Raw genomic sequence first — 15,491 nt, 5'->3', positions numbered from 1 at the left:
GGAGTCACGCAATCTTTCAGGACCTCAGAGCTTTCTTCTGTATTGTGAAGAAGAGATCCGTGTCGTACAGGTTGGGACTCTACGTTTCTTTTTGACGATGTTGGCCAACCCCAGCTAGTTCCTCTGCAAGAAGGGAGTTCCTCCAGCTTAAATTACATTTTGTTCCTGGAAATTTAGTTTTTAGAGAATGTTGTCTAATTATATATTCATGATAATCTGTTTTGAATAACTTTTAGGTGTGGATGTGTGGAGGTCGAATGGAGGATGCTCCATGTTCCAGAGTGGGGCATATTTACCGGAAATATGTACCGTATAAAGTGCCTGCGGGGGTCAGCTTGGCTAGGGTAAGTTTTTATGAAGTTACATGAACCAAATCATGATCATGGGCATCTGTTAAGCTCTGGAGTAACTCTTGTTTCAGTTTTACCATTTTTCACACAAAACTCAATGGGCGCATGCACTTCCCCTTCTCTATCCATTTTTTATTATGGGGCATGAGGCCCGTCTGTCTTGGAACATGCCTTTCTCAGTACCGGTGTAAGGTCTCATGCTTCTCTCTGGACCATATCTATTACCACCTGTAGTAGAAAGCGAAATAAAGTATACTGATGCCAGAATGGGCGAGTTATTATTCTACGTTTGAACGTTAAGTAGAGATTGCTTTATGCAATTTTGTTTCCGCCGGTTTCTCTAATATCTACATCAGTCTTCTACGTATTTTTTAATTTATCTAATATCCTCAGCAATTAGTTAGTCTGTATGTTATTATTTTTTATTATTTGATTAGGAGCCAAATGCAGAAATTTTGAGGGGGAAGGTTTTGAATTTCAGATGATGCATCAGCGCCCCCTGGTGGCTCTTGGTTAGGGGAAAATTACAGTTTTTTTCAGTAAACAGAATTGAAAAGATTTGCAAAATAAAATTATTGTTGGAAAAGAAAGTGTTTCCACCTTTCTATAGCTTGAGTTTGGATCTTATTAGACTACCATTTTTTAAATGCGTTGGACGCTAGTTGGGGTGGAATGAGGACTTTGGCATCCAGGGGGCTGGATAAGTAGAAAGTATCCAAGGGGCCAACTTCTTTGTTTTGTTTTTGTGGACACTTACTCATGTAGGCTGCCTTTCTTTGCTGTTGTAGAACCTGAAGCGCGTGGCCGAAGTTTGGATGGATGAATACGCCGAGTATATTTACCAGCGCCGACCGGATTACAGACACCTGTCACCGGGCGATGTGGGATCCCAGAAGGAGCTACGCAACAAGCTAAACTGTCAGAACTTCAAGTGGTTCATGACTAACGTAGCCTGGGACCTCCCGAAATTCTACCCACCAGTGGAGCCACATGCCGCTGCCTGGGGAGAGGTGAGATCCAGTGATCCCGTCACTGTTCTTCAAGCGATGCGAGTCAACCTAGATCACTAGAAAGGATCCTAACTAGATCCCAACTACCAAACAGGAGTCAAAAAACAGCATCTGGTCTCGGCTACCATCTTCTTCTGAAATTTCTAGCACCTCATGAAACATAACTTTGAGTTCTATCAATGAAGCCAAGGATATTTCACAAGTTCAATAGCTCTTTAAGAGACGTTAGATCCTCTGTTTAGGTTGAACGCTGTAGGCCCGTACATATAATAACAATATCTTTAAATAGAGGCATTTGTAGGGTTTTTGTAAGCGTCGGGTTTCGGCTGCTCGTTTATCTACTCAATACAAATGTATTCACCGCTTTGCCTCATGTATTCTGTGTCGTACAGATTCGTAACAAGAAGACGGGCCTCTGTGTGGACACTAAGCATGCGTCTATGGGCTCCGAACTACGTCTGGATATATGCACCAAAGGCCAGAAGGCTGATGCGTGGAGCAGTATTCAGGTAGGAACGTTACTCCTTCCACCTCAATAGGATTCATGTCAGATGGGCAGCGTAGCCACCAGTATGGGAAATACACACGTTTATAATGAGGTTTGTGTTACAGGTCTTCACCTTCGGCTGGCGGGAAGACATCCGCCCCGGAAACCCTCAACACACTAAAAAAGTTTGCTTTGATGCCGTTTCTCATACTAGCCCGATTACGCTGTACGATTGCCACGGCATGAAGGGTAACCAACTGTGGAGATACAGAAAGGTGAGTTAAGGGCCTGGGGAAATAATTGTTATGGTTGGGGTGGTTGATACCCCTTCTTTTGTGAAAGGAGATTAAGTCCCGGCTAACCCACTTCCGTGTGGCATATTCACTGCAGAAAGTTACTTCTTGGGTCACGGAGAAGAACTAAGCTGTTGCCCCATTAATATTTTCATGTGTAATTCCCTACATAATGGGACACGCCAGCCATATGATAGCTGTGTGTTCATCACAGTTGGGTACCTTATGGCCCACTCACTTCTGTGAACACCCGTTCCCATGATCCCATGGGAGTTCTAGCCAACCGTGAAGGAACCAGGATTTGCACTTGACGCAGTTCACGTCCGGCTGACATTATTTATTTTATTCCCAGGACAAGACAATATATCATCCCACCAGCAACAGCTGCATGGATTGCAACGAGTCCGACCGCAGGATTTTCATGAATATTTGCAATCCTTCCTCACCCAGCCAACAATGGACCTTTGAAAACACCAACTCCACAGTCTTAGAAGCCTTTAACAAAAACATGAACTCCTAGCAGAGGAATATACATATATAAATAGGAATATATATTTTAAATCTATATTTTTTACTGGTGGGTGGGGAATCGTTTCCTTCTGAAAATTTATTTTTCCTTTTCTTTTGTGTCTAGGTAAAAAAAAAAAAAAAGGGATATTTTGAAAGTGTCGGTGCAGGCTGGGATTACATGTTTTTTAATGACACTGTGGTTAAACATCAGATGTTTTGACCCATACAGAGATGTACGAAATTTGGTCTATATTTTTATCCTAGGGACAAATTTACAGCTAGCGCCAAATTAAGTAGCCACTAACGTTCATATATGGTTGGCCAAGAAGCCACAGAACTCTGCTGATTCATAGCGTGTGCCTTTTGATATAAGCAAATGTACCTTTGAGCTATAAAGTAGCTGTCTAATGGGTAAGGGGTTACCTACTGTCCCCCCAAAAATGTTATCACCTGGAACATTGGCAAGCCTTCCAAGGGCCTACTTAATAATGAATACAGTGTATAAAACTGGAACCGAAATGAATCTTAGGCTAAGGTGGTCTCTTTCCATGTTCTCTTATAATGGGAGTACCTTCACATGCCATTGGGGATTATGTTCTAAGACTGCGTCTTTAAGCTCATGAATATTTATATTAAATGATGTGTTTCCATACCATATGATGTAACATCTCATCATGACATCCGTAGTTTAACTGCAGCATCGTTAAAAGGACCAGCTTGCAAGCACAAATGAGCTGCAAATGCCTAAACTTGAACCATTTTCTAGTGCCTTGCTGGACAGGACGGAGGGATGGGGCTTTCTGGAATGTTGAGACTGTGTAAGCATTGTGTAGATAAGATTGGTTTTTTGCCTTAACCTCTCAATACCCAGGAGCCCTTTTGTATGATTGATATGTAGCGGATCTGTGAGTGTACCGTTTCATAAGCGCGTCCTACTAATGATCTAACCCTGTGAGCGCCAGGGGACTAATCAAGAGTTTACAAAGCCTGACAGGTAGCCAATGGGCGTTCATCTTACATATGGGGAGTACTTTTTTCTTTTTTTTTTTTTTTTTTTTGACAATGAGATGGAAGGGCCCTCCATGTTGTTCAGTGTTGGTGTCACTGATGATAAAAGCAAGAAAAGTACTAGAATTAACACCTGATAATAGAAACTGGAATTGTATGTAAAACAAGACCACTGTAGTTAGAAAATATTCCGAATTCTTTTCATCTCTAAGATGACAGGAAAATATACTATGTTGTCTACTGTTGCTTCTGGAGACACTGGTGGAGCTACACTTGAGTGCTCGTTGTCCTCGTCCGTTATTGTATAGGAATACAGGTTCACTGGTCAACCTACTAAAATTGTCACCTCCGTACCAGCCGGTGACCCCTCAGCCGTTTTAAGGCAGGACTGTTCCTAGAGCAAACGCCAACCCAGCACCTCATTGTATTATCTATCCCCTCTCATCCTCAGCAGACCAAGATGAGATGTGGTCGGTGAGTTCACTGTCGGTTGTTTCAGTGGGTATTGAAGGTGATCCAGCCATAAGGCTTCCTCTGTCTTTGGCCTTTACGTTATTCAGAGCCATTGTTTGGAGGAGATGGACAATGGTTTGCTCAGCCCTGGATTAGCATGTAGCGGCAGGACAATTCAACCACATAATCTACTGACTACCTCTGTTTAGAAGTACAATGCTCTGTCTTTGTTCTGTCCATTTTAGGTCTCTAAAGGGAAATTTTCGTTAAAACACACATTTTAGAATATTTTAGATTGAGAGATATCTCTTTCTGGTACAAGCTGTTAATTCAACGGTGAAACTGGTACTTAACATGTGTAAGATGGTTGATGAAGACTGTATCTTGCTTTATAGGCAGCTTTCCCCTTTTGTAACACAGATTACACGCCAAATAAATTGCCCCCTTGTGATGAAATTTTGCTGTTTTGCAGCAGCTGTAAAGCAAACTTCCAACTCGATGGAGGGAATAGGGCAGAATAAATCTAATTTGTCTTTTCTTCCAACTAAAGTCATAACCAGTCCATTACCATAGATTCCATTACCATTTATTTATCTTTTTTTCGTTTAGTTTCGCTTTTTTTTATACCTTCTGTAAGCTTCTTTGTAGACCTTCTCAACAAAAGTTTATTCTGGTCAATAATTCCCTAATTCCATTAATTCTTGTAGCCCGTGGCTTTTTGCGATTCTCCAAGTTAGATGTATAATTTTTGTATGTTTGGTACATGTGGTTTTCTTTTACATTTACTGTATATGGCATTACAATACTTTAATATTCTAGAATGAAGGCCCTTGGAATGTCTTACTGCTGTCGATCCATATGATTTTTTTTATGAATGTTCTGTAAAATCTCTTATTTGCTATGTTTTTTGGAAAATCAAACTGGAAAAAAATGTACATGATTACAAATGTTCGCTGCTATCAACATCAAGAGACATCAAGTAGATTGTATGATGAACTTCAGATGAAACCACTAATAGAACTAACTGGATGTTGTCCATGATAACACCGAGATGTCTCCTGTTCTTCTGGTGGGACGGATACTTCACACTCCTATATATTACCAGCTTCCTCCCGTTAGCTGAACTTGTCTCGCAGATTTGTGACTACATTTCGGATAGACGAGGAAGGGTGGGTGGTTTTGGCACTTTAACCATAGTGGCTTGGATAATCCTTGAGGAATTTTATGACCTATTGCGTTGCTATGTTTTTAAAGGCTAAAAAACAACTTATTTTATAATGTATTTAAATTGAATAAATTTTACAAATATTCCTATGTGAACGAGTGTTCTTTTGTTGCCGTGCGTATTTTGCGTTGATGTTTTCTCTGGCGTTTAGGGTTAATCCTATTATTTTCGGGAACCCTAGCTGCCCCCTCTGTACTTGACGCAGACTTTCTTTCAATGTTCAGGTCTGGTTGGGTCAAGGAGTTACTTTGTATGTATTTTGTATGTATTTTGGATAATGTGTATAGGGTTAATATTTTTAATGTATAACAAAATGTAAAGCTTTGAGGGCGTGATGAGTCGCTACTTAGAATCTTTGGCAACACCTAAAAGGAAATATCATTTGAAATGATGACTGGAGCCAGAGGTTAAGAGAGAGACATGATGTAGCTCTTTCCAGCTAGGAAAGGAGACGCGGAATCATACCAGGGAACTCTTCCTGTTTTGCCCGTAGACTCCTGGTTGACACCAGAATCCTCCAGGTCACAGGGTCCTGACGAGGCCCACTGCCCATCCATTTGCCCCGTCCCGTGACATCAGCTTGAACTCCCACCGACATCAGCAGGCAGGGCTGGATTAAGAGCATCATGGGCCTGGTGCTGAGGATTTTGGTGGCCTTTTTATAGAAATAAATAAAATATACAGAATCTTAACTCCTCGGCATCCATGTGTGCTGGATAAAGATGACATCGGTGCTAGGCAGATAATATAGGATATAATCTAATGTGATGGGATTGGGAGTACATCAGTACACTAAAAGGAAAAAAACCCATCATACACGGGATGCCTTAAATCACAATTTTGTGCCACTAATCCATTGTAATAAAATATGCAGATTGAAATAGAGGAAATAACACAAAACCTTTACTTCTCTCACTGATTTCTGGGCCTAGAAAGGTTTGTACTGAAGTGGTCTACAAAGCATGGTGTTTTATCTCTGAATAAGTAAAAATTAAATAGTTCAGTTTATTTCGACAGTAAGTAAAGTGCCGGGAAACAGATGACCAAGTACACACACCAGGACAAGCTCTGCCACAACAACACCCAAACACCAGGACAAGCTCTGCCACATTGACATCCAAACATGCACACACCAGGACAGGCTCTGCCACACAGACACCAAAACACACACACACCCAGACCACCTCTGCCATGTTTTCCAGGACACATCATCCCACCACCCAGCCCCGCTTTAATATTGATTTATGTGATGCCCCCAGCCAGCAATCCCTTGTGAATTAATGCCACCACACCCTTGTGTATTTCCCCAGTCAGCCCCACATTTTGTATTTATGCTACCCAGCCAGCCTCCCCTTTAGTATCATGTGAGCCCTGGCACCCAGATTACATCCACAGGACCTGCCTAGCACCCAGATTGGAAACACAGGACTTGCCCACAATACAATACACCCTCCCCCACTCCCTTACATGAACTGCAGATTTCTCTTTGCCGCACGCAGGAACCCACTGCTTCCCCCTGTGTTGCTCGAAAAACGTCTCTTTTACTGCCCGGGGGAAGTAGGAACGCAGCAGGGCCATGTGACTTAACATGACTCTGCTGGGTTCATCCATCCCCTTGGCGGTAGAAGAGACGTTGCTGGCATTGTGCAATGCACAGGTAAGCAGCAGGCCCCTGCAGAAGTAAACGTGGGGGTCGCCTGGCCGGGCACGGTTGCGACCCCCTCGATCACTATTGCTGTGGGCTCAAGATGCCTTGTGTTAAAGATGGCCCTCGCAGTCGTGCAACCGCATCAGACACTTCGGTGCTCCACCAGCCCCTGGGCTGAGCAACCCCGGCCAATCTGTCCTTAACTGGGCTTATTTTCAGTAAATCACACATGGACACAGAAACCGAGGGACGCCCAGCAAAGCTTTCACTAGGGATTCCTGCTTTCCTGCACCCTACTGAACACACAGGGGCAGAAATGGCAGGGGTTCTCTGCAAAGGAAGACAGGAGGCTGCATTATCCACTTCACACCAGCAGGGGGTATAAGCTTTTGTTCTTTTTTTTTGCAAAATAGAGACAATAGCTGCCAAATGCCTGACCAGTTCCATTCACAATATGTCTGCGGGTTCGGTGAGTTCTATAGCATATGTTTACATCGAATGGACATCTGCTATGCATTGCTTTAGTAAAGTGCACTGTCTCTTTAAATGCTGCAAAGGGCTACATTTCAAACTGGGCCAACTTTTCAGGGTGCCGCCCCTTTAAGGAAGTACACAGTTTGAGTTAACAAAGCTACTAGCGTAGCCGGAAAAGGCGTGGCTTCTCGCAGCCTGTGTGATAGCGGGTTTGGCCAATGGTGTGTGCTATGTTTCCAGCGTCTCTCCCCCTACGGAAAGCAATGACCACTCAGCGTGCGGAAGAGGGCGGGATTTCCGTTGTCAGGGTGCTGGCGGCTCGGTTGCTGCAGGAGTCTAACTGGTGACAGGCCCGGCATGGTTGTTTTGTTTTGGTTGGTTTGATGATACGGAAAGAGCGGGAATGAACGGCTTCAGCACAGAGGAAGACAGCAGGGACGGGCCTCCGGCCCCCACCGCACCGTTTTTTGGTCAGATCTGCTGCCTGATCGATGGTGGCGAGCGCTGCGCTCGGCCGGCGGGCAACGCGTCCTTCAGTAAGAGGGTTCAAAAGAGCATCTCCCAGAAGAAGCTCAAGCTGGATATCGACAAGAGCGTGAGTGACCCTGCGTGCAAAATCCACGCGAGACCCGGGCTCCCTCAGAGCCCGTATCCATAATCCCCATCATATAACCCCGCGCTGAGTGAAAGGGCCACCGGCCACCGTATCCGTTTTAAAGCTTATTATAGCTGAGGGGACCTTTAAGTTTTTATGATGCCGCCCCCCCCCATAGGCTTTTTGTCCGATATACTCCCCTCCAGTCAGCTCCAGCACTGGCTCAGGGAGGGCTGTTAATAAGACCCCCGTGCACATGAGTGGAAAGCCCCCCATTAATTTCAGTGCAAGTGCTTTAAGCAGCCAATCAGTGACAAGAATTATTAGACCATGGTGGAGGGCTGCAGCTTCTCTCCTACTCCGTTATTACCCTCCCCAGCCCAGAGAAATAGGCACAGATCATGTAAATAGCGTTTAGTTCCCACCTTAAAGGCTACAGACCCCCATGTTAAAATGAAAGAGTTTACCTCATGAAATGTGTTCTTCCTCAGGTACGTCATCTTTACATATGCGACTTTCACAAGAACTTCATACAAAGTGTCCGGAACAAGCGGAAGAGGAAGACCAGCGATGATGGCGGAGATTCCCCGGAGCACGAGACAGATGTGCCAGAGGTGATAGAGCGTCTCTACTTCCGAACGCCACAAATAGTGACGCTGATACCTGTTACTCGTTGCGCTCCTCAGGGGTCAGCGAAGTAAAAGCTGTTAATGAGTTCATCTCAAACGTGTTTTTTATAATAATTCTCCCTTTGCGGGTCTCGTGGGGCCGACAAGGGCCATCCTTGTTCTCTTGTGCCTGGAGGGGTGCCAACCAGACCCTACAGACGAGGACCTTGAAGGACAAACGTATGCCTGGGGTTTGTTGGTTCCCTTTGTGCCAGAGAAAAAAAGCCTCTTGTTTCCGTTCTGGCGCCCCCTTGTTATGGCTGTTTCTTTAGAATATATATATATATATATTGAGATGCTCCGCAGAGGGGATGCTCTGCAGAACAGGCTGTTAAGCCACTGTGTCCCCCCCACACTGGTTCACATTACTGGTGGCTATGGTCCATCTCCCGCGTCCTTCTCTAGAGACAGGCTTCAGTATTGGGTTGCCGAGCAGAGCCAAAGCATCTTCACATCTTTGCATATTTCAGATAATTTTCACCTCTTTTACCCTTATGTTCTTCGAATCCGGTTACAGCTATAAGTAGTTAGGCTTTAGATCACGGCTGCGCGGGGTGTTGATGTTGCCTCTTGGATTGTAAACCTAGTCTTTTTCTCTGTTCGCAGGTCGACCTGTTTCAGCTCCAGGTGAACACACTGCGCAGGTATAAAAGACATTATAAGCTGCAGACTCGTCCAGGACTTAACAAGGCACAGCTTGCAGAGGTACGCTAAGTGTTAATCCTCCAAGGGACTTTATTGGTCTCTGAGCCGCAGAGGGAAATGATGTCCCACTGATTCCAAAATGACCCCCCCCCCAACAATCTGCATTACGGCTCAGTGTTGAATGGGCCATACTATGTGTGTAACGGGGGGGGGGGTGATGTCCAGCAAGCCCCATCTTGTTACGATCTCATAGACGTTAAGTAGTTTTCGTTTAGAGGATTTACAGCAAAATTAGATTTATCTCTTTAACGATGCATGGGATGGGATGTGTCTATTTAGATGGGATAGGCATAAGGCTAAGCTCTATTTAATATAAGGCCGGGGACTAAGGAAAGTATTCGGAGGGTCGGCAGGCTGTATGGGCTGAATGCCACTTTCTATGTTTTTATTTAACGTAAAGGCAGCGGAGGTAATGTGTTCAGCGGTAAAACCGGTGTCCCACTGGTTAACAAAAATCCTTAATATGGAGCTTGAAGTCTTCATTTCCATCTGAGACATCTTCATTGACTCTCCCTTAACAGACGGTGAGTCGACACTTCCGCAACATTCCCGTAAACGAGAAGGAGACGCTGGCCTATTTCATATACATGGTGAAGAGCAACAGAAGTCGGCTGGACCAGAAGTCCGAGAGCAGCAAGCAGCTGGATGCATAGCTGCCAACGTGACGGGACTGACTGCAGCAGACCTGGAAAGCCAATGAATTGTATTGTACATAGGAACTTTTGTATTGTGCCATAAGAATGGAACTGGCCTCTCCTATCTATGACCGAGGCTTAGGAGCACATGTCTGTGTAACGACTAGGGCATGTTGGACTGTGCTTTGCATGTGACAGGATTAAGGTACAGTAAGAACCAACCACCAGCTTGCTTCCCCTACACATTTGGAGTCAAAGGAGACCGCAAAACAATTTGAAGCAAAAAACGACATTCGGGCATGTTGGCCCACCTCACTCCGCTCTCGGCAGCTATGGATGGCTGATGCGAGATCTGCATGTGTAATTCTCAGCAATAAGGTGCTGTCCAGTATCAGTGTGACCACTGCCTTCTCTCCTTCGCCCTGATTGGGACTCATTCTTTTTAATTTCCATGTAAATATCACAACTCAAGCAAACTTTGCCGTAGAAGCTTGGCAAGCGCCAACATCGGTATACAATACAGCGTGTTAGGCTTAGGAGAGACCTCTTAGGAACCATTAGGGTAATCCACGCTTCGATCACTTTAACGTGAAATGTGTGAATATACACCGGACTGTTTTTCTATTATCAGCCAACAAATCAGCGTCTCAACTCCTGTCTAGAAACTTGCTGCCAAACCCCATTTTTCACGATCTTCTAGCCAGAGAAAAAGGCTCCCCCCCCCCAGAAAGGGGCGGATTCAACGCTGAACGAGATGATATATGGGGAGCTTTGGGATAGGAAGAGTCCCTGGGACCCTCATACGGTTACCGGTGGTCTTCAGAGCCCTGAAGCACATTATGTGACACGATCCGGTATTTTAGGAATCCATTGTAGAGAATCTGAGCAAATGGAACGGGCGGAAGAAAGTATTTTGTAAAATGTGAGTTACACTGCCAAAGAGCACCTGCGTATTCATGGTGTCCATTGTGTACATACGTTCTCCGGCAGACATAATGTATAGATCTTTATCACTAACACCGTAGAGGTCTGTAGACACTACTCGGTATCACAGGCTGGCGAGACCTTAACGACCGCACAAGCGTGGGGTCCGTTGAGCCGTCCTAACAGGTTCTAAAAACCCCTTTTATACATTCTTGTCTTTTTTTTCTTAGGTTACCATATATATATTTTAAAGTCATTTTTACACTTTTTTAAGTATTTATTGTACTAAAATATAGTCTTGAATCCTAATTAAAATCTCTTGGTGGTTCACAATTTGTTCAGATGTTTTTTTTATTTTTTTTTAATCTTATCTCTGATTGAAATAAATTTTAGTTTTGGGGTATTTTTTTTTCTTAAACTTAATACAAAGAATACATTTCTTAGAATGCATGTTTTGTGTTAGAAAGAAAAAGAATAACTATCATGCGTTCTTGGACCAAAGTCTAACGTGGTTGTTGTAGTATTTGTATCGTTACAAATATTGCATTACTACTCTGTGGAAGAGTAAAGATGCTGTTCCACTAAGGTAAGACATTAACTGAGTGCTTGGTTATCAAATAATCTGAACCGAATGTGTTATTTTCTCTTAAGAAATATGATGTCACACATGCTGAATACATCATTGCACAATCTGTAACGCAATCTGAACCGTGGGATTGCAACCCTGCTGGCCTGCTGAGCGCTACCTCTGTTCCGAAAAGTGGGACTAGAGGGGTAAAATCAGGACTGTCCCATGCAAAGCAGGACAGTTGGGAGGCATGCGTTGTTCCAGCCATGTGTTTAGCTGCGAAGAACAAAACTCAGAGAAATCCTTATACCTGACGGCCTATTTTTCTGTATAAAAAAAGTTTTTCCTGGCATACAGTGGCAGTACCAGTGGGTAATGTTCTTTCCTAGGGACAAGTAGAATCTAAAGAGAGTAAAGAGTTAAATTGCCCAGAGCCCCTCCTCCTTACCCATAAAACCCGGGACCTCTCGAAGAGAATCAGTTCTTTTCTTGTCCCTTTCAGGGACGGACAGGTGGAATCGTCAGGTCCGGACATTTTCGGCAAGCTGGTGAGGCGCACGGGTTGCTGCCTGGGGGTTTCGTTGCCTCCGATTGCTCCCCGGGTGGTGAGCAGAGAGGGGTCGTCCCTCCGTAGCGGTTCGCGTTACGGAGGATGTGGTGAGTCTTCCTTTTGATGTTCAGGAAGCGGGAGCATGCGCAGTTTGGTGGAACGCACGCCCGGGTGTCGTTGCGTTCCACCGAAGATCCGATCGTGCTACTGAGCGTGCGCGAGTCGGATCTTCCGGAGGGCGGCAATTTTAAATTGCTTATAATGCGCTTTGCCTGTCTGACTGCTGGAGCTTTCGTCAGTACAGTGCAACCGTGTCACCAGCCCCCCCACACGGTTCAGAGGAGGTTAGGGTAAGATATTTTTTTTATCTTTGCTCTTTCTTTTCCTCTTCCCTCCAAAAAAAAAAAAAAAAAAAATTTTCTTTTATACTTGCTTTTGTTTTATCAGATGTCTAGTCCGGTGCCGTCAGAAAATCCGGATAAGGATAAGAGACCTGCTCCAGCTCCCAAAAAAGCCACTGCTAAAGCTAAGCATTTTACATGTGCTGAATGTGCTACTCCGCTTCCCGATGGCTGCAGGAAAAAATTATGTAACTCCTGCTCTGCTGAACAGCTTGCTTCTGAGAAGCGTAAAGACCTGCAATCGTTCCTTGGGTGGTTCCAGGAAAATTTGGCGCAGACATTTGAGGCGTTTCAGTTCTCCGCGGCTCAGACCCAGGAGAAAGTTAAGAGTGGGTCAGCTCACAAGCGCAAGAGGTCCAGGTCTTCCTCTCCATCTGACCTTTCCTTGGGTGAGATCTCCCGGTCCTCTAAGTCCTCATCAAGTGACAGTTCGGAGGATGAGATGGTTTTTCCTCCCCACGACCTCCGTAAGTTCACCAAGGAGGTGTCTCGCCTACTCCTGGAGGATGATATAGGAAGAATTAAGGGTTTCCCTGTCCTGCCTAAAGTGGATGACCTTATTGCCAGGGAATGGAAGCACCCTGGGAAGCGAGCTTTCATTTCAAAACAGTTTAAGCAGCTGTTCAGGCTTCAAGGGGAATATTCCTGGGATGAGCCCCCCAAAGTGGACGTACAAGTGGCCCAGCTCTCTAAAAAGACTACTCTCCCTATTGGTGAGGCGTCCGGGCTTAAAGACCCCATGGACAGGAGAGCGGAAACTTCGTGCAGGCGTATTTTTCAGGCTGCAGGAGCTCAATGTAAGGTGGCGGTATCCAGTGCAGCGGTGGCTAGAGCCCAGCACATGTGGATTCAGATTTTGCAGGATCGTCTTGCGGATGATTCCGACTCGGAGATTTCTAGGCTTTTAAAGAACTTAAAGCTCTCTAACAGTTTTTTTGTGGATTCGGCGCATTAATCTCTGAAGTTATCAGCCAAGAACATGGCTTTGTCTTCTGTGTCGCGCAGAGCCCTGTGGTTACGGTCTTGGACGGCTGATTCCGCCTCAAAAGCGGCTCTCTGTGACTTACCTTTGGAAAAGAAGAAGTTGTTTGGTGCACCTTTGGAAGACCTTATAAAACAGATTTCTGATACTAAGAGAGCCTTACCACAGGATAGAAGACCTAGGTGGAGTCGTAGATATCCATATAGGAACCCGAGGCCTTTTCTCCAATCTGCTAGATCTCAGAATTTTCGTGGGCCCTTTGGAGATAAGAAATTCCAAGACCGGCCGAGAAAGCAGGACAAAAGGAAATTCTGACAAAGTAGGAGGTCGCCTGCAGCATTTCAGTCTCTCCTGGGAACAGACCACGCAAAATCCGTGGATTCGACGCATTATTTCTCATGGTTACAGGATAGAGTTCTTTCGTCCTCCGGTCCGCCATTTCCAGATTTCATCTTACCCCTTGGTAACAAAGAATTTGACGCTGTTCTCAGAAAGCATGAAGCTTTTGGAAAAGGGAGTTATAGAGCAGGTCCCTGTTCTCCACAGGTTTCAAGGAGTCTATTCCAGGTTATTTCTGGTGCCGAAGCCGGACGGCTCCCTTCGTCCGGTTTTGGACCTAAAGACTGTCAACCGCTGCATTCCCTATCAGCATTTTCGGATGGAGAGTATCGCCTCAGTCACTCAGGTCTTAAAGGAGGGAGATTTGATGGTCACCTTAGACCTAAAGGACGCTTATCTTCATGTCCCCATAGCCGAGGCATCCAGGAAGTTTCTGAGATTTGCTCTACGGGTCAATCAGAGGGTGCATCATTATCAATTCAAGGCCCTTCCATTCGGTCTGGCATCTGCCCCACGAGTTTTTACAAAGATTCTTTGTCCGTTGACTTCGCACCTCAGGGAACAGAATATTTCCATCATTCCTTACCTGGACGACTGGCTGATCATGGCAGCTTCCCGGGAAAAATTGTTACTAGATCTGTCCACAACAATGAACTTTTTGGAACAACACGGCTGGTTGATAAACAAGCAAAAATCTTACCTTATCCCTTCTTCCAAGATTCTGTTCCTGGGTTTTTTGGTGGACTCAAGGTCCCTTTGCGTCTATCTTCCACGTCCCAAGCAGATAAAGATAAGACGGGAAATTGCAGCACTTCAAAGGTGTCCAACTTGCTCGGTCAGGAAGGCTATGAGCGTCTTGGGTCTGCTAACTGCTTCCATCCCGGCAGTACCTTGGGCAAGGTGTCAGCTTCGTCCCTTGCAGTGGCAGATTCTCTCAAGCTGGTCCAAGCAAGAAGAGGACCTGGATTCGTCCTTCACAATAAGTGGCCAGGTCCTGTCCCACTTAAATTGGTGGAAACAGTCGACCCATCTCACAAGAGGTCTCTCTTTCCGTCCCAGAAGTTGGATCATTCTCACTACAGATGCCTCCGGCCGCGGATGGGGAGCCCATTTAGGTTCCCTTTTTCGAAGAGGAGATTGGGCTCCAGTGGATGCGGCCCGCTCTTCAAATTTCCGAGAGCTGAAGGCTGTTCTTCAGGCACTCCTGGCCTTCAGGCCCTTCATAGAGGGGCAGGCGGTAAAGATCCAATCGGACAACGCATCGGCCGTCGCCTATGTCAACAAACAAGGTGGGACGCGGATACGGAGTCTTCAGATTCTGTGTGCAGTGATTATGGAATGGGCCCAACTTCATTTGTCGGATATTTCGGCGACTCATATCAGAGGCCGCTACAATTTAATCGCAGACGATTTAAGCAGGTCAAAATGGTCTCAGACGGAGTGTTCCTTGACCCCAGAAACATTCTGCATGTTGGTGGCACGTTTCGGTCTTCCGGAAGTGGATTTGATGGCGACTCGTCTAAACCGCAAGGTTCCGGTGTTCGCGTCTCTCAACAGAAGGGATTCGCCGCATGTCCTGGACGGTCTGTCCATGGTGTGGAATTTCCGGTTGGCCTACGTCTTCCCGCCGGTGGCTCTGATTCCTCGCGTGCTGCAGAAGATTCGT

General features: G+C 45.4%; 2 protein-coding genes across 2 annotated transcripts in view; both read left to right on the top strand.

Annotated features, from left to right (window-relative positions):
• LOC149287313 (polypeptide N-acetylgalactosaminyltransferase 10-like) overlaps nucleotides 1-2,660 on the top strand; it is a 67,579-nt gene extending 64,919 nt beyond the window's left edge. Inside the window, exons 10-14 of the mRNA XM_089493019.1 lie at nucleotides 237-344; nucleotides 1,139-1,360; nucleotides 1,753-1,869; nucleotides 1,973-2,122; nucleotides 2,493-2,660. Coding sequence (XP_089349145.1) covers nucleotides 237-344; nucleotides 1,139-1,360; nucleotides 1,753-1,869; nucleotides 1,973-2,122; nucleotides 2,493-2,660 — 765 coding nt within the window. The remainder of the gene's footprint in view (nucleotides 1-236; nucleotides 345-1,138; nucleotides 1,361-1,752; nucleotides 1,870-1,972; nucleotides 2,123-2,492) is intronic.
• A 5,201-nt stretch (nucleotides 2,661-7,861) lies between these two features.
• LOC149287312 (histone deacetylase complex subunit SAP30L-B) lies at nucleotides 7,862-10,079 on the top strand. The gene is made up of 4 exons (XM_089493053.1): nucleotides 7,862-8,053; nucleotides 8,545-8,667; nucleotides 9,328-9,426; nucleotides 9,948-10,079. The coding sequence occupies exons 1-4, from the start codon at nucleotides 7,862-7,864 to the stop codon at nucleotides 10,077-10,079; spliced, it is 546 nt and encodes a 181-aa protein (XP_089349179.1).
• Nucleotides 10,080-15,491: the final 5,412 nt, after the last annotated feature.

Source organism: Sceloporus occidentalis, unplaced genomic scaffold (assembly GCF_023333645.1).
Source record: "Sceloporus occidentalis isolate IW3139 unplaced genomic scaffold, rSceOcc1.0.p SCAF_62, whole genome shotgun sequence".
Classification (NCBI taxonomy): Eukaryota; Metazoa; Chordata; class Lepidosauria; order Squamata; family Phrynosomatidae; genus Sceloporus; species Sceloporus occidentalis.
This window is presented reverse-complemented; position numbering and strand designations above follow the sequence as displayed.